The sequence below is a fragment of the Lemur catta genome, chromosome 19, assembly GCF_020740605.2.
Source record: "Lemur catta isolate mLemCat1 chromosome 19, mLemCat1.pri, whole genome shotgun sequence".
Classification (NCBI taxonomy): domain Eukaryota; kingdom Metazoa; phylum Chordata; class Mammalia; order Primates; family Lemuridae; genus Lemur; species Lemur catta.
Genome location: NC_059146.1, coordinates 26564068 through 26591427, shown reverse-complemented (window position 1 = coordinate 26591427; position 27360 = coordinate 26564068). Strand labels below are relative to the sequence as shown.

General features: G+C 49.4%; 1 protein-coding gene across 6 annotated transcripts; it reads left to right on the top strand.

Moving 5' to 3' along the window:
• Positions 1-588: 588 nt before the first annotated feature.
• Positions 589-27208, top strand: RELB (RELB proto-oncogene, NF-kB subunit). Of its 6 annotated transcripts, none has more exons than XM_045531463.1 (12): positions 589-831; positions 1816-1863; positions 5980-5988; positions 7168-7514; positions 14615-14772; positions 16228-16319; positions 16489-16620; positions 18171-18275; positions 22919-23134; positions 23959-24027; positions 24172-24249; positions 26408-27208. In XM_045531463.1, exons 1-12 carry the CDS (start codon positions 777-779, stop codon positions 26791-26793), a joined length of 1695 nt encoding a protein of 564 aa, XP_045387419.1. In that variant the 5' UTR covers positions 589-776; the 3' UTR covers positions 26794-27208. The 6 variants fall into 6 exon arrangements, with proteins under 6 accessions (XP_045387419.1, XP_045387415.1, XP_045387416.1 ...); XM_045531462.1 differs by having other exon boundaries at positions 622-831; positions 16444-16620; XM_045531459.1 differs by having other exon boundaries at positions 595-831; positions 16444-16620; positions 23959-24249.
• The last annotated feature ends 152 nt before the right edge of the window (positions 27209-27360 follow it).

Below are 27360 nucleotides of genomic sequence, written 5' to 3'. Positions count from 1 at the left end.
CGCCTGGGCCTTTTAGTGCTAGGCTTACAGGCGTGAACCACCGCACCGGCCGACAATCCTAATTCTCAATAAACATTTATTTTTATGTACCAGGAGGATACAAGGAACAAAACAGAAATCCTGAAGCTGACACTCTAGCTTTAAACGTCCACTAAATATCTTTATCAGTTGAAGAAACTGAGGTATTGAGATACCTTGGAGGTTTCATAAAAGATCATTATTATCAACGGCAGTTATAGAATCCGGTCAATCTCACGGTCCTTCCAGCCCGAGAAACAGCAGGTTCAAGTCCCACTGGGAGACCAACTGTGGAGGGGGCTCAGTTTCCCGGCTTGTCCAATGGGCGTGGCGTAAGCGGCCCTAAGCAGGCCTCAGTTGTCTCGTCCAGGGCAATGGGCAGCGACTCCTGCCCAACCCCTGCCGAGCGCCCATCCTCTTCTTCCCGGCCGGCCCCGCCCCCGATGTCACGTGACGCGTGGGGGTTTTCCCGTTCCCCTAACGTGACGTCACGACAGGGTGCGGGCCAATGGGTGCGCAGGCCGGTGGCGCCGGGGAATTCCGCTGCCCCGCCCCCGCCCGCCGCCCGCCCGGCCCGGCCTGGCGCCCCCCGCAACCCCGGGCGCCGCACGTCCAGCCCGGCCTGCGGCCCCAGCCTTTGCGCCGCTTGCCCGACCCGCGATCGTCCACCGGACGGTGCCTCCTGGCTGCCCGGCCTGCCCGCGTGCGTGCTTCTGTCTGGGCCCTCCTCCGGGCTGTCCGACCCCACTGGCCGGGCCATGCCGAGTCGCCGCGTCGCCAGACCGCCCGCTGCGTCGGAGCTGGGGGCCTTGGGTAAGCGGAGCCGGGGTTCGGGAGAGGAGTCAGGGGCGGGGCTGGAGAGGCAAGGGTTCCGGGGGTCCCGGAATAGTCTGGGGGTTCCTGTGGGAGTCTCGGGGTTTCGCGGAGGGGAGTGTGAGTGTTCCAGAGACACTGTACTGGAGGGCGGGAAGGAGGCAGAGGATGGTGAGGGGGTCCGGCCCAAGGTCCGAGCCAGGCGTCCCACTGTACAGTGAGAAGGGGGCGGGGCCTGCCCCTGAGGCAAAGAAGGGGGGGGCGGGCCCGACTTCGCGGGGGAGAAGGGGCGGGGCCTGACTCAGAGAGGGAGGAACTGGTGCTACTCTGGGGGCATGGGGGCGGGCCCTGGTTCAGAGAGGGAGAAGGGGCGTGGCCTGACTCAGAGAGGGCGGAGCTGGAGCCGCTCCGAGGGGCATGGGGGCGGGCCCCGGCTCAGAGAGGGGAGAAAAGGAGGAGTCTAGCTCGCAGAGGGGCGGGACTGACCATGACGACGAGAAGAGGGCGGGGCCTAACTCAAGGAAGGAAGCAGGGCCCTATCGGAGGGGTGAGGGGGCGGGGCCTGGCCCTGAGGGAGCGCAGGAGACGGGGCGGGACCCTGACAGAGCAAAGGGGAAGGGCCTGTTCTGAATAAAGGAGGGCGGGGCCTGACACAGAGAATGGAGAGGGGTGGGACTCGAGAGGGAGAAAGGGGCGGGCTTGACCCTGAAGGGGGTGGGGGCTTTTCTAACCGCAGTTGATTAGGGGTCCTCCAGGCCCAGGCTTAGGGACAGAAGGAGCAGGGCCTGAGTGTGATGAAGGGTGGGGTGAATGACAGAATGACAGGATTTAGGGAAGGAAGCGTGGCCAGACCCTGCGGGCGGTAAGAGGGAGCGAGCTGATCCAAAGGGGCGGGGCTAGGAAAGGGAAGAGTGGGGCTTGGGAGACTGTCTGGACCTCCGGCTGACCTCTGTCCCCTCCTGAGACATGCCTTCCTCTCTGCAGGGTCCGCTGACCTCTCCTCGCTCTCGCTCGCAGTTTCCAGGACCACGGGTGAGCAGCCCTCCACAGTCCCTGCCCACTCCACGTGCAGAAAGGGGTTAGGGGGCCCTGTGGAGACCGGACGGGCTTGCCTCCATCTGGGGGAGGGTTCATTGAGGTCCACCTCAGCTTTCCCCTGATGGGCTGTGTCCCTTCCTGCCCGTTGAGATGGTCCCCTTAGGTGTCCCTACCTCCTGGGTGCTTAGGAGTTTGACAGGTAAAACTAACCACCTATTCGGGTCAGGAGCCCTCTTTAGAGATTCACCATGGTGTAGCAGAGGGTAATGATTGCCATCCTGATTGCTTTGGTCTTTGGTTTATATGCTGCTACCACCACCCCCTCACTGTGTGAATGTCTGCAAGTCAGTACCCCAATCTGGGCCTCAGTTTTCCTCATCTGTAAAATGAGCATAATATCAGTGCCTCTCTTTCAGGGGGATTGAAAGAATTCAATGAGTTGATACAGGTACACTTTCAAAGCAGTGTCTGGCACACAGTAAAGGCTCAATAAATGTTAACCGTTAGTGGTATAATAATAACAATAATGATAATTATTATTATTAGACAGTCTATAATGGTGATTCTTATACTGTGTGCATCAGAATAACCCAGAGGGCTTGTTAGAACAGATTTTTAGGCCCTACCTCTACAGGTTCTGATTCAGTAGGTTTGGGATGGGCCCTGAGATTTTGCATTTTTAGCAAGTTCCCAAAAAGATGCTGAGAACTACTGGTCTATAATGTCCATCAGCCAAAATTCAATGCTGCCTAAGGAAATGCCGAATCTTGGCCAAATTATTACATTCTCTATTATAAATTTTCTGGGATTTGGAGGGCAGGGGCAGAGTCCTATCATTGTGAATGCTCAGTGGCCCCAATTAGCTGGGTCTGGGCCTTGCTCTGGAGGTAGAATCTTGGGATGGATCTCAGAAGTGCTGTCTTGGCTATGGAGGAGGTGCTACAGGCTCCTCAACAAATCTGAACATTTAGGGGGTGGTAGAAAGATGGGGGATGGCATTGGGGACAGGTACTGCCCATGTGCTGGTTCTTGGCAGGAACAAGGCTTGAGACTTTTCTGGCCCAGGACCTAGATCTTTGGTTTCAAGCAAGAGTAATTTCGGGCCAGGCGCGATGGCTCACACCTGTAATCCTAGCCCTCTGGGAGGCCGAGGTGGGTGGATCGCTCGAGGTCAGGAGTTCGAGACCAGCCTGAGTGAGACCCCCGTCTCTACTAAAAATAGAAACAAATTATCTGGCCAACTAAAAATATATATAGCAAAAAAAAAAATTAGCCGGGCATGGTGGCACATGCCTGTAGTCCCAGCTACTCGGGAGGCTGGGGCAGTAGGATTGCTTAAGCCCAGGAGTTTGAGGTTGCTGTGAGCTAGGCTGACGCCACGGCACTCACTCTAGCCTGGGCAACAAAGTGAGACTCTGTCTCAAAAAAAAAAAAAAAAAAAGAGTAATTTCTGACATCATCTATTCAATAAATATTTATTGAGCACCTGTTCTGTACCTGGCCCTGTGCTAGGCAGTGCTAAGGACAGCCCCAGCCCTGTCTCCTGGGGTTCCTTATCTAGATAGAGAGGCAGACACATAAACAATAAACTAAATATAGAATTATAAAAGGTGATAAGGGCTGTGAAGAAATCTTGGGGTCAACGATATTTAACAGCGGGGTGGGGATAGGAGAACTAGTGAGATAGAGTGGTAAGGAAAATCATTTTGATGGGCCACACACACGCTGGGCCCTGGGGATACAATGAGGATGGGCAGACATGCTCCCCACTCTTTAGTGGTCTCATCTATAGGAAGAGACAGGTATGAATCACTGTACTGTGAGGCCTTGTCAGATCCTAATCAGTGCCATGAAAAGTATAAAACAAGGGACCTAACTAACTTCAAGGGACTGGAGTAGGGGCCCTGAGAACTATTTTGGGTAAAGTGGATCAGGGAAGACCTGTCTAGGACATGATATTTGAATAGGGACCTGAAGAAGGAGGAGAGGGAGGCCATGCAAACAACTGGGTGAAGAACATTAGGCAGAGACTAGATCGTGCAAAGGCCCTGAGGCAGCACATACATAGCTAGTTTTCTGCTCCTTATCTGCTCTCACATGGCCCATCCTGGCTGCTCCTGAATGGTGGCAAGTCTGTGTAGGAGGTTGGAGAGATGTTATTTGAGCAGAGCATTGAATAAAGAAAGGAAGTTCCCAATACTTCCTGGCTGAAAGAGGACTTTAGATAATAATAATATTAGCTAAGCTTTATGGAGGTTATAGAGTGGTCAGATCCTGTGCTAAGCAGTTTACCTGACTCCTCATGTTAGCCCCTGAGGTAGAAGCTCAGGCCTCATTTTGTAGAGGAGGCTCAGAGAGATTAAGCGACTTGCCCAAGGCCACACAGCCAGCCAGTGAATGATAATTGGGATCAAATCAACTTTGTGTGACTCTACACCCCATGCTCTCAAACTATGCCTTCCAACTTCCCTATTTCACAGACAAACGAAGACCTCAAGAGGGGAAGGGATTTATCCAAGCCCATGAAACAATGTTTTCCAACATCTTGTCCAATAGCAGCCAGCACTGGTGTAGCACTTACTATGTGGCAGTTCTAAGTGCTTCCTACGTATTTTTAAATTTTTTTAATTATTTAAGCCTGGCCTTTCACTCCTGTAATCCCAGCCCTTTGGGAAGCCCGGGCAGAAGGATCACTTGAGGCTAGGAGGTCGAGACCAGCCTAGGCAACATAGCAAGACCCTGTCTCAACAAAAAATAAAGAAAACTAGCCAGGCATGGTGTTTGCTTGAGCCCAGGAGTTTAGGGTTACAGTGAGCTATGATCATGCTACTGTACTCCAGCCTGGGAGACAGAGTGAGACCCTGTCTCTGTTAAAAAAATAAAAATAAAATAAAAATAAATAAATAATAAGCCCAATGAGGTAGGGATTATTATTGTGCCTATTTTATAGATGAAGGAACCAAGGCACAAAGAGGTTAAGTAGTGGGTTCAAGGCCACACCACTAGCAAGTAGCAGAGCCAAGACTTGAACTGAGGCCATTAATCCAAAGCTCCAGCCAGTGCCACTGGGACTCAGTCTCCCCCTGCAGCCTGGGAACTTCCTGAGGGCCCAAAGTCTAACTTGTCTTTTGGTCCTCAGGTTTATCCAGCACAGTTTATCCTAAGAAGGATTTTCCAAGTTGAGGCGACTTGGGGTTGGCCCTGCCAGTGACCTAGGGCACATCCTTTACTCTCTCCCAGCCTCAGTATCCCCATCTGCCCAGTGGGGAGCCTGGCACCATACTCACTTCATAGATCACCATGAGATAAGGGGTGCAGGAAGACTGCCTCCGAAGGGGCAAAGGTCTGGCTACCAGGAGCCGCTCCCTGAGAGCGGAGGAGGAGGACTGATCTAGCAGCCACAGGGCTGGTCTGCGTGGTGTATAGATCCCCAGCCAGCGGCCTGGGTGGGGCATCTGGCTCGGGCCTGCCCTCCCTTGCTGCAGGATCCCAAGCTTGCTGCCTCTGGGCTTCCCCTCATCCCGTCTGTGGAATGAGGGGAGGTTGGTTTCGATTCCTCACGGCCCCTTTCTGAGCTGAGCTTTGCTGGGGAGGTGAAAAGGGGCCTCCCTCAGGAAGCAGGGGTGGGTTTCAGGTGGGTGCTGTGGGGGTGCTGGGTCAGGATGCACAGCAGGTGGCTGCTGGGATTCAGATCAGCCTCCTTGGATCTTCAGACACCTGGCAGTGACCTCCAGGGGCCTAGGTAGACTTTAGGGAGGGCACCCCTCCACATATTGTTCAGAATCTCAGGTGTTCTTTTTTCCTGGTGATAAGACATTTTGCTTTCCCACAGATTCTCAACAAGACTTCACAATCCCTGGCCTAAATGCTTTTTGGGAGGCACTTGGCTTAGCTTGAGGATACCCTGATGCTGGGACCCCAGCATTAGGAGCTGAAGGGAGGGGATGATGGGGGTTGGGGTTGGTGGCCCAGTGAGTCAGAGCCTAAGGTTTCCCAGGATGGAGGAAGGGGGAAGGGTCACAGGAGGGACAGGGTTGGGGAATCTCTTAAAAGATGAAAAGTCTTAACCACTTTCTGGACCTCACCTTTCTCTTTCTCTTCCTTCCACAGATGAACTGGGTGAGTACCATGAGGCAGGTCTGCGGGGAGGCTGAGGGGTCCAGGTGCTCACAGAGGATGAGGGTCATGGCCTTCCTTGTTCAGTGGGAAGGGGTGTCATGGTATGACTTCCAGGACCGTAGGGGGATTTGAATGAAGTCATACTCCCAAGGTACTCAGCCGTGCTTGACCCTTGGAAAACACTCAGCATATATTAGCTGCCTTTAATGTCACTATTACTATTACTGTTGTCATTCACTCATTCAGCGAGTGTTATCAGGCCCCTACTGAGTACCAGGCACTGTGCTAGGCACTGTGGATCCAGCTGATAGCTGAGTAGGGGAGACAGAGGAAAATGAATAAATGAATGAGATAATGTTAGATCGGGCTAAGAGCCGTAAAGGAAATAAACAGGAAGAGGGAGAGATGGCCTGGGGAGGACACATAGCTCGAGCCTTCCTGAAAAGACGACATTTGAGCTGAGACCAGAGTGACGAGAAGGAGCCTGCATGGATAGAATTGGGGAAACGTGTGGAAAAGGCAGTTGGAGGAGCAAGTTCAAGGCCCTGAAGAAGACCAGGCTTGGCGGGTGCAAGAGACAGAAGAGAGGCCAGAGCAGGGTGAGAGAGGGGTGATGGAGATTGGCAAAGCCCAGGGCAGCAGGGACCTTTTCCCACAAGGCTCATGGCCAGGGTGAGGACTATGGGGTTTTGGTTGGGTTTTGTTTTTCTGGGATGAATGGAGTTTTCAGAAGGTTTTAATGTGAAGAGGGTGTTGATTTTGACTCTATGGGGAGATGGGAGCCATGGAAGGCTTCTGAGCAGAGGAGGGACACATTCAGACATAAAACCCGTCTGGCTGCGTGTGAGGGACAGACTGAGTGGGGCAAGGGGGCAGTAACAGGGAGAAGTGAGCTGGCCGTGCAGTGGTCCAGATGGGAGATGATGGAGGGTGGACCTGGTTGGCTGCCATGGGGTGGGGAGAAGTGGTGGAAAAGCAAATATATTTTTGAAGTAGAGGCATAGGGGTGGTAGAACTTAATGGATTGGCCATAGCAGATATGGGATCATGAGTAATTAAAAAAGACCCTTCCAGCTTGGGTGGCTGGTAGTGCCGCTGAAATGAATGGGAGGGAAAAGGTCTTGGGGATAATCAAGCCTTTTCTTTTAGAGTCACCTCGCGTTTCTGCTTCTCCCGCAGAGATCATCGACGAGTACATCAAGGAGAACGGCTTCGGCCTGGAGGGGGCGCAGCCGGGCCCGGGCGAGGGGTTCCCGCGCCTGGTGTCGCGCGGGGCGGCCTCCCTGAACACCGTCACCCTGGGCCCCGCGGCGCCCCCGCCCCCGGCCACGCCGCCGCCCTGGGGCTGCCCGCTGGGCCGGCTCGTGCCCCCCGCCCCGGGCCCGGGCCCGCGGCCGCACCTGGTCATCACCGAGCAGCCCAAGCAGCGCGGCATGCGCTTCCGCTACGAGTGCGAGGGCCGCTCCGCCGGCAGCATCCTCGGGGAGAGCAGCACCGAGGCCAGCAAGACGCTGCCCGCCATCGAGGTGGGGCCCGTAGCGGCTGGGGCTGGGGCTTGGCCCGCACCCAAGATTCCTGTGCATGCATTTATTCCTGTATCTGATGGTGGTTATTATTATTGCTGTTGCTATTGTCGGACTGGGTAATACCGTCACTTAGCTCTCAATCCAAAAGGTTCTAAGGGGCATCCAAGGAAAGGCCTTATTCCTGGCAATTCAGGAGTATCTACAAAATCTTTATTGCTCATAAGGGCATTGCAGTCTCCTGGTTTACAAGCGAGGCCTTAAGCATCGGAGTGCCTGGGTTTGAATCCGCTTCTGCCATTTTACCAGCTGTGCTGCCTCGGGCAGGTTACTCAGTCTCTCTGTGCCTCAGTTTTCTCCTCTGCTAAATGGGATAATAATAATAACCAACCATGTGGGGTTGTGGGGAGGACTAAGTGAGTTAATTATACATGCCAAGGGCCTCTTACATGGTAAGTACACAGTAGAGATGAGCTGCTGATATTATTAGTGTTATTATTATCATCATTTCTCTTGGGCCCAGCCACTCCCCTTCTAGGAATTTATCACGTATATATGTCCACTGCTGAGTGAAAAGAGGGAGGTATAGGGTTATCCACTGCAGCCTTATTTATATAGCCAAGAATTGGAAATTCAATGTTAGTAGGGAATTGGTGATATAAACTATGACCATGTACACATCAAGTCCTGCACAGCTGTAACAAATACATCCGTGTATGTGTATGTGTGCAGATAAATATAAATATGGACAGGTCAACACAGAAAAATTTAGAAATGAAAGTGTTCCCTAAGTATTGATGTGGAAGTATCATCAAAATATATTATTATTATTATTTTTTTTTGAGACAGAGTCTCACTTTGTTGCCCGGGCTAGAGTGAGTGCCGTGGCGTCAGCCTAGCTCACAGCAACCTCAAACTCCTGGGCTCAAGCGATCCTCCTGCCTCAGCCTCCCGAGTAGCTGGGACTACAGGCATGCGCCACCATGCCTGGCCAAAATATATTATTAATAAAAAAAATGGAGGCACAGATTCCTGCATAGGTCTTATACTACCTTTTGTGTTAAGAAGAGGGAAAAGGCCGGGCGCGGTGGCTCACGCCTGTAATCCTAGCGCTCTGGGAGGCCGAGGTGGGTGGATTGCTCAAGGTCCGGAGTTCGAGACCAGCCTCAGCAAGAGTGAGACTCCGTCTCTACTAAAAAAAATAGAAAGAAATTATCTGGCCAACTAAAATATATATATATAGAAAAAAAATTAGCCGGGCATGATGGCGCATGTCTGTAGTCCCAGCTACTTGGGAGGCTGAGGCAGGAGGATCGCTTGAGCCCAGGAGTTTGAGGTTGTTGTGAGCTAGGCTGATGCCATGGCACTCACTCTAGCCAGGGCAACAAAGTGAGACTCTGTCTCAACAAAAAAAAAAAAGAAGAGGGAAAAACAAGGATATATATTTGTATATACTTACATATACATGTAGAACCTCTGGAAGTAAAAACAAAAACAAAGGTGATTACTTTTTGGAGGGTACTGGAGGTATTGATAAGGTCCAGGTAAGAGTTTTAACTCTATACATTTTTATTTTGTGTTAAAGTTTTGAATCATATGATATGGTTCCAAACTTTTTAAAAATAAAAAGATTCACATTAAATTAGCAGATTAAAATTAAATTAAAGCAAACAAAAGTCCCCCGTTCCTGTCCCCAGCCCCCAGGGTTTCCTTCAAAGGTGACCACTGTTATCAATATCTCGTGTATCCTTCCAAGAGTATGAGAGTATTGTGTGATTATCCTGGCAAATACATACACACCTATAGACTATCCCCCTTTTTGTACATAAGGGGAACATCTCCTTTCTATATATACATCTTTCGATCTATCTATCTGTGTACTGTTAAGGATATATCTTGGAATTCAGCTCACAGCAGTTTGTTGAAAGCTGCCTGATTCTCTTTACCACTCGCTGTATTTTGTTGTGTAGATGTGATAATTTATCATGCAGATCTCTTATTGGTGGCCATTTAGGTTGTTTCCCATCTTGTGCTGTTACAAGCAGGGCTATAGAGAACAACTTGGTTTATTTATTGCAGTCATGTGTTTGTGAAAGATGGGGATACATTCTGAGAAATGCATCCTTAGATAATTTCCTTGCTGTGCCAACGTCATCGAGTGTACTTACACAGACCTAGATGGTAGAGCCCACGACACACCTGGGCAGTCTGGTATAACCTATTGCTCCTAGGCTACAAACCTGTACAGCATATTACTGTACTGAATACTGTAGGCATTTGTGATGCAATGTTAAGTATTTGTGGATCTAAACATAGAAAAGGTACAGTAACAATATGGGATTATAATCTTATGGGACTATCCTAGGTCCATCATTATACAGCACATGACTGTATTTCTTTCTGTGCGTCTCTTGAACAACTTCTGGAAGTGGAATTGCTGGTCGCAGGTAATTCAATGGATATTGCCAGATTACCTTCCATGGCTAGCACCTGTGATCCTAGCTACTCGGGAGGCTGAGGCGGGAGGATTGCTTGAGCCCAGAAGTTCGAGGCTGCAGTGAGCTATGATTGCACCCCTGCACTCCAGCCAGCTGCATGAATTGGGGCCAGTTCAGTGCTTCTCTTGACCTCAGTTTCCTCATCTGTAAAATGAGGATGAAGTTTCTGTCCCTGCAGGATACCAGGGAGATCTCAGGACAGCAGTGCCTGGCATTGGTGTGCCTGTTCCCCTTTCTGCAGCTAGGCTGTTGTAGTTGTTATTTGATTTGCATTGGGGCCTAAAGCAGCCCTGGTCAGAGGGACGTTCTGGTTAAAAGAATGATTTACTTAGAAATGTATATTCCCAGTCACTGGATTTTTAGGAATGGGGAAATTGTGATGCATCAAGGGGGAATTTTATAGCCCCTTACTTATTTTTAAGCAAGCATTTTGTCAATTTTTCCAATTTGAGAGGGGATTGTTTTCAATTTTATGTCTCAACTTTTTTTTGACAAATAGTAAACCAACATAAAACATACAAGAATAATTCAATGAACACCTGGATGTCTTCTGCCACATTTGCTCTATGTCTCTTTCATTCTCTCTCTCTCTGTCACTCTCTTGTCTCAAAATTTATAAAGGGAGATTTGAAAGTAAGTCACAGAGACATGATGATACTTCATCCAGAATATTTCGGTGTGTATCTCTTGAGAACAAGGATATTTTCCTACAATGTAGGACCTACATAACGCCAAAACCATTATCACATTCAAGAAACTTAACATTCATATAAGGATGTTACCTAATGTTAAGTCCATATTCTTATTATTCCAATTGTCCCTCCTATATCCTGGATGGCTGTTGTTTGCTTGTTCAGTGTCCAATCTGGGATCATATGCTGCATTTAGTTGTTGGGTCTCTTTTGTGTCTCTAAACCTGGATCCGTTCTTCAGCCTGTCTTTGTGTTAAGTGACATGGACATTTGTGGAGAACAGGACACATGTAGAATATCCCACATTCTGGGCTTATTGGCTGTTTGCAGATTAGATCAGGTTTCGAGTTTTGGCAGAAATACCCCAGCAGTGATACCGTGGCCTTCTCAGCATCTCACATCAAGGATATGGGATGTCAGTTTGTCCCAATATCAGTGATGCTAAGTAGGATCCTGTGGTTAAAGTGGTGACCATCAGTTTTTTCCATAATAAAAGTACAGCTTTGCCTTTGTAATAAATCAGTAAGTTACCTATGGGGTGATACATTGACATTGTGTTTTCCCCAACTTTTTATTTCTTTGTCTTTCCGGGCAGTTATTCTGGCTGAGGGTTGGTTTTGATTTCAAAGAGTTAGAACAGTAAAAGCCCAACAATAGGGGATGACCTATCTCCATATCTGGATTCAGGATTTTTATTCCCATCTGTCAGAGGAGAAAACTGAGGTTCAAAAAGGGTAAGTTACTTGCTCAGAAGCACAGAGCAAGTTTAGCCTGGTAATTACCACCGTTCACTGAGTGCCTCTGTGTGCCAGGTACTCTGCTTGCTTACTGATGCCCATTTCACACGTAAGGACAGTGAGACCGGAGCAGCTTATCCTGCAGATGGCCAGTGGTAGAGCCTGGGTTTGATGCTAGATCTGACTTCCCCTGAAGCCTAATGTCTTAGTCATGATCCCAAGTGAGATCTCAAAGATAAAAAGCTTTCAGCCCTGGAGTTTGCATGCATTCTGAGACTGTTGGCTCTGAGTTTTTCAGATTCTCTTAATATTATAGTGGGGAGCTGGTTAAATGAATGGTTTTAACCCTATCTGCCTCAGTGAAATTTAAGACAATATTACCTACCTCCATTCATAGTCACCCCTAAACTCCATATTGCCCAAGCTGTAATATAAAGGAGAAATAAAAGGAAATTAATATAGCATACGTAAGCACACTTATTTCAATATGTAAATGCTGAGCATAGCCCCACAGGATACATAATGAATGTGGCAGTTGTTTACGACTATATGTAGCCTCCTTTTTAATGCAGCGGCCACAGAGTGCAGCCACACCCACCACGTGGCCTTGGTGACTTAAATGCCACATGTGCAGGGTTGCTGTTGATGAGGGGATTTTCAAAGTGGCGAACAACTCTCAGTCTAAACAAAATACAGTCTTCTCTCAATTAACGTGGTTGCAGTCCTTGAAATGGCAGTGTATATTAAAATTATGGGAAAAAATAGAAAAATACTATTTATGTAAAACGGTCCCCATTACAGTGTCAACCAAAGTCACCTGCGATATCCCATTCTCCCCCTAGGGGGCAGCACTCCCCCGCTGAGACTCATTGTTTAGTTGTTGTGTTTTATTTTTGGAGACTGGGTCTGGCTCTGTCGCCCAGGCGTGGCGTCATCATAGCTCACTGCGACTTACTTCAAACTCCTGGGCTCAAGCGATCATCCTGCCTCAGCCTCCCTGGTAGCTGGGACCACAGGTGCGCACCACCGCGCGCCTGGCCAGGTTAATTGTATTTTATAGGCTTGGACTTTAGAAGTTCAGAGCAGGTTTAGAGGGTCTTCCATGCCAGCAGGGCCCAGCTGGTGACCCAGAAAAGCCAAGTGACCACGTGGGTGTGGCCCCATCTAAAGGGGCTGGTTTCTGTTCGCTAGAGCAAGAATTCTGGTCTTGGTTGCTATAACTTCCTTTTTATAAAAAAGAGAATTTGGAAATCTGGAATAACATGTCTCATAATTCTTTAATTGTGTGCTCCAAATTTTTCCTAGCCTTTTAGTTCGAAAAATATTTTTTCAAAAGTTTTTTTCCCCTCCAGTTTTGTTTTGTTTGTTTGTTTGTTTTGAGACAGAGTCTCACTTTGTTGACCGGGCTAGAGTGAGTGCTGTGGCGTCAGCCTCGCTCACAGCAACCTCAAACTCCTGGGCTCAAGCGATCCTCCTGCCTCAGCCTCCCGAGTAGCTGGGACTACAGGCATGCGCCACCATGCCCGGCTAATTTTTTTCTATGTATATATTTTTAGTTGTCCAGATAATTTATTTCTATTTTTAATAGAGACGGGGTCTCGCTCAGGCTGGTCTCGAACTCCTGACCTCGAGCAATCCATCCCTTCCAGTTTTTAAAAAAGTTATATTGAGGTATAATGGATATACAAAAAACTGCACATAATATATGCACTTTGAGTTTGGATGGAAAAATTTTAAAGGTACAGAAAAGTTAATAATACAGTGAGCACCTCTGTATCTTTCACCTATATTCACCAGTTGACATTTTGCCACTAGAAAATTAACAATAATTTCATAATATCATCTAATATATAGTCCATATTTAGATTTCCCAATTGTCCCCAAAATGTGTCTCATAGTTGTTTTTTCCCACTCAATCCAGAATTTGAATGAGGATCATGTTGCATTTGGTTGTCATATCTTGTTAGTCTCTCTCTCTCTCCTTTTTTTAAAAAAATTAATTTAATTTAATTTTTAGAGACAGAGTCTTACTCTGTCGCCCAGGCTGGAGTGCAGTGGCCCGATCATAGCTCACTGTAACCTCAACTTACCCGGCTCAAGCAATTCTCCGTTTTGACCTCCCAAAGCACTGGGATTACAGGCATGAGCCACTGTGCTCAGCCCTTTTTTTTTTTAAAACTGAGTTATAATTGATCAAATCTATGAATTTTTACATACATACTCTAACACCCATGTCAAAATACATTATTCATTCTTTTTTTTTTATTTTTTTATATTTTTGAGACAGAGTCTCACTCCGTTGCCGGGACTAGAGTGCCATGGTGTCAGCCTAGCTCACAGCAACCTCAAACTCCTGGGCTCAAGTGATCCTCCTGCCTCAGCCTCCCAAGTAGCTGGGACTACAGGCATGCGCCACCATGCCCGGCTAATTTTTTCTATATATAGTTTTAGCTGTCCATGTAATTTCTTTCTATTTTTAGTAGAGACGGGGTCTTGCTCTTGCTGAGGCTGGTCTCGAACTCCTGAGCTCAAACAGTCCGCCCGCCTCCGCCTCCCAGAGTGCTAGGATTACAGGCGTGAGCCACCGCGCCCGGCCAATTCACTCTTTTTTAACCCCAAATATGATGCCATCATTTTATCGTCTTTCACAACACTAAAATTTTGACATGGTGACTCTCAGTTTGGGCTTGTGTCATGTTTCCTCGAGATTAGATTCAGCTGATGTGCATGAGGACTATCACAGAGGTGATGTGTGCTTCCCAGTGCATCCCATCAGGGGGCACTAAGTCATTTTGTCCCAATATTGGTGCAGCTGAGCTTAATCACCTGGTTAAAGTGACATCCACTGGGTCTCTTCGCTGTAATGTGCCTTTCCTCCTTTGTGATTAGTAAGTTACCTGTGGGTGACACTCAGAGACCCTGTGGGCATCCAGATTTTTAAAAAGTCTGGCCAAAGAAAGCACATGTGGGGGACAGATACCATGTTATGAGGCCCTCCAGGCCACCAGTGTGTAGTTTCTGGCTTAGGATACCAGAGGGGTCTTCAGCAAACACTTTTCCATCATCCTGGTGGGGGCGTGGTGAGAGGGTTGCGGAGCTACCAAGAGAGGCCCAGGGAGTTTGGATGGGTGCAGGTATCGACGATGGGACCCCCAAGAGCACCTGTCTTCCTGCAGCTCCGGGATTGTGGAGGGCTGCGGGAGGTGGAGGTGACCGCGTGCCTGGTGTGGAAGGACTGGCCTCACCGAGTCCACCCCCACAGCCTCGTGGGGAAAGACTGCACCGACGGCGTCTGCAGGGTGCGGCTGCGGCCCCACATCAGCCCCCGGCACAGGTACCCACCCCCCTCCCCCACCCCCTCACCCTTGGTCACGGAGCTTCTGAGGGGCTGCAGATAGATCACTCCGGGAAACTGTAGGGCAGGGGCAGCTTAGCCAGACCTCCCCCCTGCATCTCCTAGATGGGGAAACTGAGGCCTGGGGGCAGAGGAGGGCCTCACCTAGGCCTGGAGCTCTGCCACACACACACTCACACATCCTGTTTATCCCCTTTTTGTAGAGGAGGAAACCGAGGCTCAGAGGGTTAAGGAGCACAGATAATGGCAGAGCTGGCATTTGACTCCTGACCTGACTTCACTGCAAGGCCTGCTCTTTCTCTCACTTTACGATTTATGTATTTTTAATAAATAAAAATCAAAAGATTCAGTGAAAAATAAATTTCCTTCCATCTTTGGTCCTCCAGAGACCAGAGCCTTTTCCTGGAAAGAGCTAAAGATATGTTATGCATATATAAACATATGTATTTTTTCTTTTTCCTCCCCTTATATATACATGGTAGCAGATATTTGCAATTTGTTCTTACGTTACAGTACATCCTAGAGATCAGTCCCTATCATACATTCAGAGATGCCCTAACATTTTATTGGCTGCATAATATTCCAGTGTAGGGATGTACACAATTAATTGAATAAGTCCTCTATTATTGGATACCTATGATAGTTCCAATCTCTTATTGTTCTATAACAAACAGTGCTGCAATGAATTGCCTTATATATATTATATATATATATGTATATATACATATATATGTTATTTCTAGGATAAATTCCTAGAAATGAAATTGCTGGGTCCAAGTCTATACATTTATAATTTTAGTGATTTATAAACTCAGTGAAAATGTCAGCTCCACATGAGCAGAGATTTTGTCTCTTTCATTCCCTACTGTATCCTCAGCACCTAGCACAGTGCCCGGCACATAATAGGTGCTCAGGAAATATTTGCAAAGTGAATGAATACTGCCTTGTTATGTAATTTATAGTCCCACCAGCAATGGGCAAGAGTGCCTGATTCTACACAACCTCACCAGCACTGAGTGTTATGAAACATTTTGTGCTTTTTTTTTTTTTATACATTTTGTGCTTTTTAAAAAATCTTTTTTATTCTTCTACCCCTTGCAGAACTCACAGTCTAAACATTTTCTTTTTTTGATGAGTGCCAAAAAAAGGCATCTCATTGGTGTTTCATTTGCAGTTATCTTATCATAAATGAGGTTGGCTGGTGTTCTCTTGTGGTAAAGTTAAGGAGTGTTCCCAGGTCTTCTCACGAATCCTTGATATCCATGAGGCATTTAAACCCCACACCCCTAAGGCTGGAACCCCTGGGCCTGGGGCGTCTCAGTCCCTGAGAGCTTGAATCCTGCAGCAGCATCTGTCAGAGCCCTCCTATAGGTTGGGGCCACACCTGTCCCCTTATGAGTACTCCTTTCCCTTCCCCCACCTCCCCCAACTCAGCTTTAACAACCTGGGCATCCAGTGTGTGAGGAAGAAGGAGATTGAGGCCGCCATTGAGCGGAAGATTCAATTGGGCATCGATCCCTACAATGGTGAGCCCCTGTGCCTGTCCTCCCAAGCCCCTTCCCCTCTCAGCCCACCCCAGTCCCCTCGCCTCTCCAGGCCACACGTCTCCTCCAGACTCATCCCTTCTCTGTTCCCCTATCCCCCTGACAGGGTCTGTACCCGCCAACCCTCAGTCTTCCCATATCCCCCCCACAGCCGGGTCCCTGAAGAACCATCAGGAGGTGGACATGAACGTTGTGAGGATCTGCTTCCAGGCCTCGTATCGGGACCAGCAGGGACAGATGTGCCGGATGGACCCTGTGCTCTCTGAGCCCGTCTATGACAAAAGTGAGTCGAGAGTGCTGTGTCCATTAGGATTGTCCTTGGCTGCAGGTATCAGAAATTCTCCCTTACAATCCCTGAACAAACAGGGCTTCATTTGTTTTTATTTGTCTCACTTATTAAGTCTGCTCATGTTGATTCAGCTGCTCAGCAAGATCGGGGCACTGGTTCTGCACCTCTGTAATCCTCTTGATCTTTCACTCATGGTCACAAGATGGCTGCCACAGCTCCAGACATCATGTCAGTGTTCAAGGCATGGTATGGGCAGTGTAATCCTGTATGGTTGTTCAGGTTGTTCACTCCTAATTTCCAGGGATTCGCTTTTACTATACAGCTTATGAAAATGGGGCCTCCTAGTATAGAATGCACAACTTTTACAACTATACCAGGCAGCCCTAGAGAAGACACAGCATAAGTAAATTTCTCTCTTTTATAGAGGACATAATATATTCCCCATAATGCCCCTGGTAGACTTCTGCTTATGTCTAATTGGCCAGAACTTGGTCCCATGGCCGTCCCTGGTTGCAAGATAGTCTGGGAAAGCAAGTGTTTAGATTTTCAACCTCTATAGAGGGGTACAGGCATGGAAGAGGGGATTGGGAATAGCTGGTAGGTTTTAGTCACCCTATATTGACTGAGTAAGCATGAGATAGGAGGAATATTAATTCAGTCGGGGCTTTTATGGATGCATGTATTGGAATGCCAACTCAAGTGGGCTAAGGAAAAAAAATAATTTGTTTCATTGACCAAGAAAGTCCAGAGGTAGCACAGTGCTTCCAGTCTGGCTGTATCCAGAACCTCAGTGATGTTATTAGCGATCTTTCTCCCTGATATGCTTCTCCTTGATAGAGTCCTTCTTGGCAGGGCCCTCCCTGGCTATGTGTAGCTCTAGGCTTATGTCCTACCCAGTTGGCACCTCTCCACTACTCCCAAAGCTTCATTTAGTTTCTTTTACCCAATATTTTTGCTCAAAGTTTCAGGGCTGTCTCTGATTGGCCTGGTTTTGGTCATTTGCTCCTCTCCAACCAATCAGCTGTGGCCAGAGGGAGGGGCATGTGATCACTCTGCTTGGCCGTGTCTAGGATACGTGATCACTGCTGAGGTAGGAAGTGGGCCCAGCCCTACCCAATCCCCATGACTGAGATGAAGGGTGGTCCCTCAAAGGAAAATTGGGGGGCTATAAACAGAAGAACAGCCAGAACTGCTAGATGGACAAATCAGCAGGTGTCTACTATAACATTTTAGAACATTAACCCTCCTCTGGCACTTTCTGTGACCCTTGACCCCAGCAACTTTCCCAGAGGTCTGACGGTTTTTTTTTTGGATAGACATTCATCAGACCTCAGCATGGAGGACTGGCCATTGTCTATTCGCCCTCCTTTCTGAGTGTTGTCTTTCTCCACCTGGACCATAAGTTCCAGGAGGATTGGGTGGCCTGCTTTCTGCATTCCCTACCTCTCTGTAGCACGAGGTGGGCACCCACTGGCTGCCTGGTAAAGATTTGGTGACTGAATTCTCATTTCTTCTTTTATACCTCTTTTCCCGCTCCTTCCCAGAGTCCACAAACACGTCAGAGCTGCGGATTTGCCGAATCAATAAGGAGAGTGGGCCGTGCACGGGTGGTGAGGAGCTCTACTTGCTGTGTGACAAGGTGCAGAAAGGTGAGGGGCCGGGGCAGCGGGCCCAGGCAGAGTGGGGTTTGGTGGCTTGGAGGGGCAGCCAGGGAGCCCAGGAGGTTGGGAGGGTGAGGAAGAGCTGGTTAACCAGGACAGTGGAGCAGAAGGATCCAGAACTCTGGCTTTGGAGTCAGAGAGACACAACTGATGGGTTCACCAAGTCACCCACTCACTTGTCCCTGCACAAAGATGGAGGCCTGTCTGTGCTGGCCCGTGCTGGGGGCTAGGTGGTGCCATCACAGAGCTCACTAGCTGGGAAACGCTGCTATCAGTGGTGGAATTGCATAAGTGAATGCTTTAAGACCGCTGTAATATGGCTATAGGTAAAGCAAACCGAGGACAGGAGAAATCTCTCTCTCCATTTAATTCGCATCATGAATAACATCACCGCCACTAATACTAAAGAGCTAATGTTTATCTTGTCCTCACTATATGCCATGCTCGGTTGTGAGCACTTTGTGCACATCCTTAGATCGTCTAATCGCCTAACAGTTCTATGAGGCAGAGCCTGTTATTATCCCCGTTTTACAGATGAGGAAACCGAGGTGCAGAAAGGTTAAGGAACTTGCTCAAGGTTGCACAGCTGGTCAGGTAGAGACAGGATTTGAATCCAGGTGGTCTGTGCTCTTCATCATTTCTTCTGGGAGAAAAAATATTACAAATAAAGAGAGAGAGTTGGAGGCCGGGCGCAGTGGCTCACGCCCGTAATCCTAGCACTCTGGGAGGCCAAGGCGGGAGGATCACTCGAGGTCAGGAGTTCGAGACCAGCCTGAGCAAGAGCGAGACCCCATCTCTACTAAAAATAGAAAGAAATGATCTGGACAGCTAAAAATATATAGAAAAAATTAGCTGGGCATGGTGGCGCATGCCTGTAGTCCCAGCTACTCGGGAGGCTGAGGCAGGAGGATCACTTGAGCCCAGGAGTTTGAGGTTGCTGTGAGCTAGGCTGACGCCATGGCACTCTAGCCCAGGCAACAGAGCGAGACTCTGTCTCAAAAAAACAAAACAAACAAACAAAGAGTTGGGGAAGAAAATTACAGGAAGTTGGGGGAAAAAGGATTTGTTTTCAGTGCTTATGTACTTTTTCTGAAATGAGGGAAAGAGGCAAATTTGGAAAACCATCTGGAAAAAACACCTTTCCAGAGTTGTGTGTGATGGTGGTGGTAACAATAGTAATAGTAATAATAGTAATAATAGATTATACTTTTGGAGCCCCAGCTCTTACTAGGCATTACATGGATTCATTTGTTTAATTCCTACACCCGGTCTTTTTTTTTTTCTTTTTTTTGAGACAGAGTCTCACTCTGTTGCCTGGGCTAGAGTGCTGTGGCGTCAGCCTAGCTCACAGCAACCTCAGACTCCTGGGCTCAAGCAATCCTCCTGCCTCAGCCTCCCGAGTAGCTGGGACTACAGGCATGCACCACCATGCCTGGCTAATTTTTTCTGTGTATATTTTTAGTTGTCCACTAATGTCTCTCTATTTTTAGTAGAGACGGGGTCTTCTTCTTGCTCAGGCTGGTCTCCAACTCCTGAGCTCAAACAATCCACCCACCTCGGCCTCCCAGAGTGCTAGGATTACAGGCGTGAGCCACCGCACCCGGCCTTACACCCTGTCTTAATGTAGAAAAAACCCCAAGTTCATCAATAGCTGAAGTTATCCCCTCCCTGCTCCCCTTCCACCATCCCCAGTTTTTCCCCATGTGGCAGAGGGAGTCGTCTTTTGTTATATAACACATTTATTGAGCACCCATTTTAGTATAGGCACTGGGGACAGAGCAGTGAACAACACAGATGGAAACCCTGCTCCTGTGGGACTCACTTTCAAGTTGGGGAGACGGACAGTAACCAGGAACTAGAAGGGAAGCATATAGTATCTCTGGTGGTGATAAGTGCTAAGGAGAAAAATGGCACTGAGAAAGGGGGTAGAGGGTGATGGCTGCAGGGTCTGGGGGCACAATTTTATTTAGGGAGGCCAGAGAGGATCCCCTCAGGAGATATCAGAGCCATGAAGGATCTGTGTGGCCACCGTGGGGAAGAGTGTTCCAGTGGAGGAACAGCAAGTGCAAAGGCCCTGAGGTAGCAGCAGGTCTGGCTATGGGAGGAACAGTGAGGCTGCTGGGGGAAGAGGGCAGCGAGAGGGGAGAAGAGTGGGAGAACCTGCCACAGCCCCAGGGATCTCTTCCCACCACACCCTGTCTTAGGTTATATGATTAAACAGTTAAAGTCCGCCTCCCTCACTGGACTGTGAGCTTCATGAGGGCAGAGCCTGGGGCTGTCTTGGTCATAGCTGTGTCTCAGCACCACCTAGTCCAGGGCTAAGCACACATGTGGTCCTTAGGTTAAAAAAAAACAAATTGTTATAAGGTTCACAATTTTTTTTTTTAAAAAAGCCATTTTAACCACTTTAAAGTGTACAGTTCAGTGGCATGTAGTACATTCACAACGTTGTGCCCCCACGACTATCTAGTTCTGGAACCTTTTCAGCACCCCACAAGGAAATCCTGGACCCATTAAGTTGTCAACTCTCTATTCCCTTCTCCCCTCAGCCCCTGCCAACCACTAATCTGCTTTCTGTCACTATGGATTTGCCTATTCAGAACATTTCATAAATAGAATCATACATTGTGTGCCCTTCTGTGTCTGGCTTCTTTCACTTAGCATAGTATTTTTAAGGTCTGTCCATGTCATAGCATGTATCAGTGCCTTGTTCCTTTCTCTGGCTGAATGACAGTCCATCACAGGGCTACACCACAGTTTGTTTATCTGATGGACAGTTGGCATGTTTCCACTCTTTGGTTGTTATGAATAGAGCTGCTGTGAACATTCATGTACAAGTTTTTATTTGAACACCTGTCTTCAATTCTTTTGGGTATATACCTGGGAGTGGGAGGTTCTCATAAAATTTTGAATAAATGAATGAATGAATGAACGAACATGCAAATGGTTATTGGCGGTCCCTGGTTATTGCCAGGCCCTGTGCTGGGCACTGCTGTGACACCTCAGTGACCGAGAAAGGCACGGGCCCTGTCCTCACAGGGCTCTTAGTCCGGTGGGAGGTAGTGAAAGAGACAAAAAAATGAACATGGATAATACTGAGAAGGAAGAAGACAAAGTCCTGAGGTTGAACAATAGGTAGACCAGACATGATCCAAGCATCTAAGATCTTCCCAGTGGAGGTGATATTTGAGCTGAGATCTGAGGAATGCCAAGGAGATTGTTAGAGGTCTGGCAACAGGGCAGGGAAACCATCGCAGGTGAAGGTGAACAACTAGAGGTGGGTGTGAGTCCTGTCCCATCATCCATTCACTGGCTGGTCTTGGACAGGTGACTTTACCACCCTGAGCCTTTGTTTCCTCATCCCTAAAATGGCTGCTGTTAGGATGAGATGAGATCCCAACTGCCTAAGAACTATACTACAAAGAGTTAGCACTTACTGAAGACTTGCTGAGTGCCACGCCTGGAGCTAGTACTTTGCCTAATACTAATAGGAACAATCATACTTAGCATGGCCTGAGCACCTATTATATGCTAAATCCTCTCCTAAACCCTTTACCTGGATTGACTCATTTAATCTCCCTAGCACCCTAATGAGATGGTACTGTGATTTTCCCTCTGTTAAAACGAGGAAACTGGGCCCAGAGATATCAAGTGACTTCCCCAAGCCCCAGCAGAGCTGGTAGTGAAGAGCCTCCTGGATTCTCATCCTGGCTCCACCACTTGCTGGCTGTGTGACCTGGCACAAGTGACTTCACTTCTCTGTGCCTTTGTCTCCTTCCCTATGTGATGGGAGTACCTAATGGTTCATAGGGTTGTTGTGTGACTTAAGAGGCAATCTGTATGTGTCCGATGCATATGAAACTTCTGTACATGGAGTTAGTGTGACGAGAGGCAATGCAATATGACAAGAAAAAGAAATAGCAGGCAGAGTAGCGTAATGAATCCTGACTATTCTGTTACCAGCTGTGTGAAGTCTCCACACCTCTGAGCCTCAGTTTCTCTATTTTTAAAGTGGGTGTGCAGAAAAGAGTTAACAGAGCAGAAGTGAGATTGCTGTCCTTTAAAAGGCCTCTTACAAAGTTGGCCTTTGGCTGGCATCTGGAAACTTGGATTTTGGGAGGGTTCCCACCATTCCCTAACTGACAAGACTGGCTCACGGGGCCTGAACTGTTGGTACAAACAATGTGGTTTGTGCTAAGCAACCTGCTTTCCTTCTGGGAGTCTGGAATTTTGGTATGTGCCAGGCAGAAGGTGCCTATGTGACCAGCCCCCAGTAAAAACCCTGGGTGCTGAGTCTCTAATGAGCGGAGTGGACAGCATCTCACAAGCGTTGCCACAGTGCATTACTGGGGGAACTAAGAGCGGCCTCTGTGACTCCACTGGGAGAGGAGAGGACTCCTGGAAGCTTGAACTTTCCTCTAGACTTGGGTCTAGGCACCTTCTTCCTTGGCTGATATATATAAAAGTATATAAAACACTTAGACTGGCACACAATAGGTACTCAACAGAAAGCTGCCACTATGATGTTTTATTTTTAGAAATATTAGTATTGATTTTGGGGAGGCTGAGCAAGTTGGGGGCCTCGTGGGTCAGACGTCCTGGCTCAGCTGACGTCTCCACTTTCCTGCCAGAGGACATATCCGTGGTGTTCAGCACGCCGGGCTGGGAAGGCCGGGCTGACTTCTCCCAAGCCGACGTGCACCGCCAGATTGCCATCGTGTTCAAGACGCCACCCTACGAGGACCTGGAGATCGTTGAGCCTGTGACAGTCAACGTCTTCCTGCAGCGGCTCACCGACGGGGTCTGCAGCGAGCCACTGCCCTTCACGTACCTGCCTCGGGACCACGGTAACCACGGCAATCCAGGGTGACCCACTGCCCAGGGACTAGGTTTTTGGCCTTGCTTGGGGTGACCCAGACGGGGAAGGGGAAGAGGCAGAAGTAGAATGCAGGCGAGGAGCCACGTAGACGGGGTTTGGATCCCAGCTCTGCCACGTACTGGCTGTGTGACCTCCGCCTCTCTGAGCCTCAGACTCCTCCTGTGCAAAATGAAAATAATATTACCAGACCCATGGCATTTGGGGAGTATTAGCCATTCACCCCCTCAGCACGCCTGCTCATGCTTGGCCCCATGCTGGGTGTTGCTTGGGGACATGGCAGTGACCAAGACAGCCCCTAGCCCTGCTCTTACGGGGCCTGCAGTCCTGCGGAGGAGGAGGAGGAGACAACCCATCCCACACAGGGATGACCAGAGTGGGCAGGACGCTGGAAAGGAGTTACTTGAGGGTCTCAGATTGCCCAAAGGGGGCACCTGACCCAACTCTAGGGGTCAGGGAAGGTTTTCTGGAGGAAGGGACAGCTGAAGACAGGAGGATGACCAAGTAGTTCTCCAGCGTAGTGGTGAGAGTTGAGGGAGAGTGAAACAGCGGGAACTGCAAATGCAAAGGTCCTGAGGCAGGATCGTGCCTGGGGCACTTCAGGGACAACAGAGAGGCCAGTGTGGCTGGAAGTGAGCTTGGGTTTTACTCTGAGTAGGATGTGGACATCTATTTGCACTGGTTGGTCACGAATCAGAACAGCTCAACACCTCCCTAAATGGTCTCTATAATTAGTTATTAGTTAATTATTATTGATGGATTACTTTTTGTATATCTCTGGTATCTACTGAACAGACAGCTACGGTGTGGACAAGAAGCGGAAACGGGGGATGCCCGATGTCCTCGGGGAGCTGAACAGCTCTGGTGTGTGCCCTCTGCCTCTTTCCATACCTGTCCCCAGGTTCAGGGGTGGGGGGGAGGGCTGTCCCCACTGCCTTGCCATCTGGCCCCAGCCTGGGGAGGAAGGGCTGTCGGGGTTGAGGGGTCCTCATCTCTGCCTTCCCTCAGACCCCCATGGCATCGAGAGCAAACGGCGGAAGAAAAAGCCGGCCTTCCTGGACCACTTCCTGCCCAGCCACGGCTCAGGTGGGTCCTGGCTCCATGAAAGCCCCTGCCCCCTGGGGTGGGCCAGGGGTAGGCTGCAGCCCTGCTTTTCTGACCTCTTTGGGCCCTCCAAGAGCTCCCACTAGGCCAGTCACTCAACACTGAGCCAGCAATATAAAGTGGAAAGACTAAGGGCTCTTGAGACAGAATGGAGGCCCTGATGTCCCCTGGGCCATCGACTAGCTATGTGACCTTCGCTAAGTTGCTCTACCTCTCAGAGCCTCAGGGGCTCCTTTGAAAGGTCTCGAGACGTATATACCTCATTAGCCCTTTAAACTTTAATGTATTTCTTTTCACAGTCACTGTATGACGGGCACCTAAGTGCTTTGTGTACATTTACTCATTTAATCTGTGAGGTAGGCGCTGTTTTACAGGTGAGGAAACAGGCCCAGAGAAGTCTCCTGCCTGAGGTCACACTGCAGTGGACCTGTGGGAGCAGGGGGGTGGCCCTGGGCATCTGTATAGATGAGTGCTGATGTGTGTGGCACAGGTGGAAGGGAGTAGATGGTGGATGAAAGGGGGTGGTTGTTGGAGCCAGCCAACCTCAGATTCAGAGCCTGTCTCCATGCCAACCGCCCTCTGAGCTGTTCTACTCCTGCCTTCGTCTCAACTCACATGCCAGCCTACAGTTCCCATAAACCCCAACGCTAGCTGGCTGCCATCAGAATCAGCCTCTCCACCCTGACCATCAGCTCCAAGAACTGCCCTTAACACCCCAGCTATCCCAGGGCACCCAGCTCCCGGCCAGCTGCCAACGACTCAGTCTCCTGAGCCTGGACCACTCCAGCCCGTCCCACTCTGGAAGTTTGAAGTTCCTTTTGTCCTCCCTCCCCTGCAACTGATAACCAACGCCTAATAACTCTGCCCCTAGCAACCACCAATCCCAGCCCACTCCACCAACCTTTGGTCTCCAATCCCCAAGTTCCCTGCTATTTGTCTATCTTCCCCATCACACCAATTTCTCAGTGTCTAAAGCCCCCTCCCTTCTTTGGGGAAAGCTGCTGTGGCACTACAATGTAAAGGTTACAAGCATAGCCTCTGGAATCAGAGTGGGTTTGAATTCTCAGTCCACAATTTCGCAGCTGTGTGACCTCTGTGGGCCTCAGTTTACTCATCTGTCAGATGGAAACCCTACCTTCTAAGGTCCTTTCCAGAATTTAGTAAGATCATGTCATATGGTTATTTATCATTGTGGTTGGCACAGAGTTAGTGCCCAGGAGATGTTAAGAACTTGCTGGAAATCAGGAAAGCCACCTGTATTTATAATCACGTTTAACTGCATTCACAAAAAAACCTAAAATAACAGGCGCTTCATTAGAACTTTAGTTCTCCTCTTACATACACAGTCCAGAAGTAGGTCGGTGTTTCAGGGATGGTCTGGTGGCTGCATGATCATCAGAACCCAAGCTCCTGCTATTTTCTTTTCTTTTCTTTCCTATAACATACACTTACGTCACCAGCTCCTGCCATTTTCAATTCTTTGTTTCCATCTCATGGTCCAAGGTGGCTGTTGTAGCTCCAGCCATCATGCCCACATTCCAGTTGGCAGAACTTAGTCACATGACCACATCAAGCTGCAAGGAAGGCTAGGAAAGAGTCCCAGTAGCCCTGTGTCTCTTTCTGAAACAAGTGTAATCACCTTTTGCTGATGAGGTTTGTCTCATTTCAAAAAGAGTAAGAGAGACTCTCCTATAATGACATTTATTTTACCTTCCAATTTGGGAACTGGTGACTTCCCAACTTGTGGAGAGTTCGCTTTTTTTTTTTTTTTTTAATTGGGCAACACTTCATTCCATAAAATTGAGTGAGTATTCCCGAAATTTCACTTTTTGGGTTGTCTCTGTATTTTAGGGGGCTTGGAGGCTCCTTTCCTTTCTCATCCTTGAGGAAAACTGTCCACAGACCTGCAGGAGCATGGTTTCAACCTTGGTTCCACAACTCCACAGCTGTGTGTGACTTCCAGTTACTTCCCCTCAGTGCCTGTTTGCTTATTTACCGAGAATGGTGATAGTCTCTCACCACTGGGATTAAAGGAGGTCGCCCTGATAACGCATTTAGCATTCAAGTTGGGGCCCGGCCAGAAGTTGGCCCTAAAGTGCACTGCATTTCTCTCTTCACGTCTCCATTCTCATCCCGGTAGGCCCGTATCTCCCGCCGTCAGCCCTGCTGCCGGAGGCAGACTTCTTCCCCGGTACCGTGTCACTGCCCGGCCTGGAGCCCCCCGGCGGGCCTGACCTCCTGGACGATGGCTTTGCCTACGACCCCACGGCCCCCACGCTCTTCACCATGCTGGACCTGCTGCCCCCGGCGCCGCCACTCGCCAGCGCTGTCGCGGGCAGCGGGGGTGCAGAGGCCGCGGTCGTGGAGCCCCCCTGCCCTGAGCCGCTGACGCTGGACTCGTACCGGGCCCCGGGCCCCGGGGACGGAGGCACCGCCAGCCTCGTGGGCAGCAACATGTTCCCCAACCAGTACCGCGAAGCGGCCTTTGGGGGCGGCCTCCTGTCCCCGGGACCTGAAGCCACGTAGCCCCGCGGCGCCGGAGAGGCGCTGGGTGGAGAGGGAGGTGGTGGGGGTGTGTGAACCCAACCAGGATGTCCAGCACCCCCATCCCCTTGGGCCGCCCTCTGGCTAGTCTTCCGACCTCCTCGTGCTTCTCAATCGGACATCTTCAGCGCTGGCGAGAAGCTCCGTAGCACGAGTTTCTCCTTGAGCCCATATTACCAATGAGCAAACGGAGTCAGGAGAGGAAAGGGGCATGGCTCCCGTGCACTCGCTTGTTCAAAGCTGCCTCAGCCCCCACTTGGGGGCACCTTCTCCAGCCGGATTCTGAAAGATTGTACATATGGGAGGAGGGGGCAGATCCCCGGCCTTCCTTCCCTAGACTTGAAGGTGGGGGGTGGGTGGTTTGTTCAGACTCTTCCCAATAAAGGCGAGTTTTTCAGCCTGGGGTTCTCGTCTCTTCTCCGCGGGGGAAACAGGCCGGTCCCCTACAAAGCAAGGCCTGCAGGGTCCCCTCCGCTCAGCCTCTCGGCCCGGGCGCCTCCGGGCCCCGCCCCCCGCGTCGGCGGAAGTGCGCTGCAGGGCGCTGCACCA

Coding starts and splice junctions, on each gene's coding strand:
- RELB (XM_045531459.1), top strand. CDS start 777: ATGCCGAGTCGCCGCGTCGCCAGACCGCCCGCTGCGTCGGAGCTGGGG. Junction 23,135..23,958: donor GTACCTGCCTCGGGACCACG/GTAACCACGGCA, acceptor TCTACTGAACAG/ACAGCTACGGTGTGGACAAG. Junction 24,250..26,407: donor CCTGCCCAGCCACGGCTCAG/GTGGGTCCTGGC, acceptor TCATCCCGGTAG/GCCCGTATCTCCCGCCGTCA.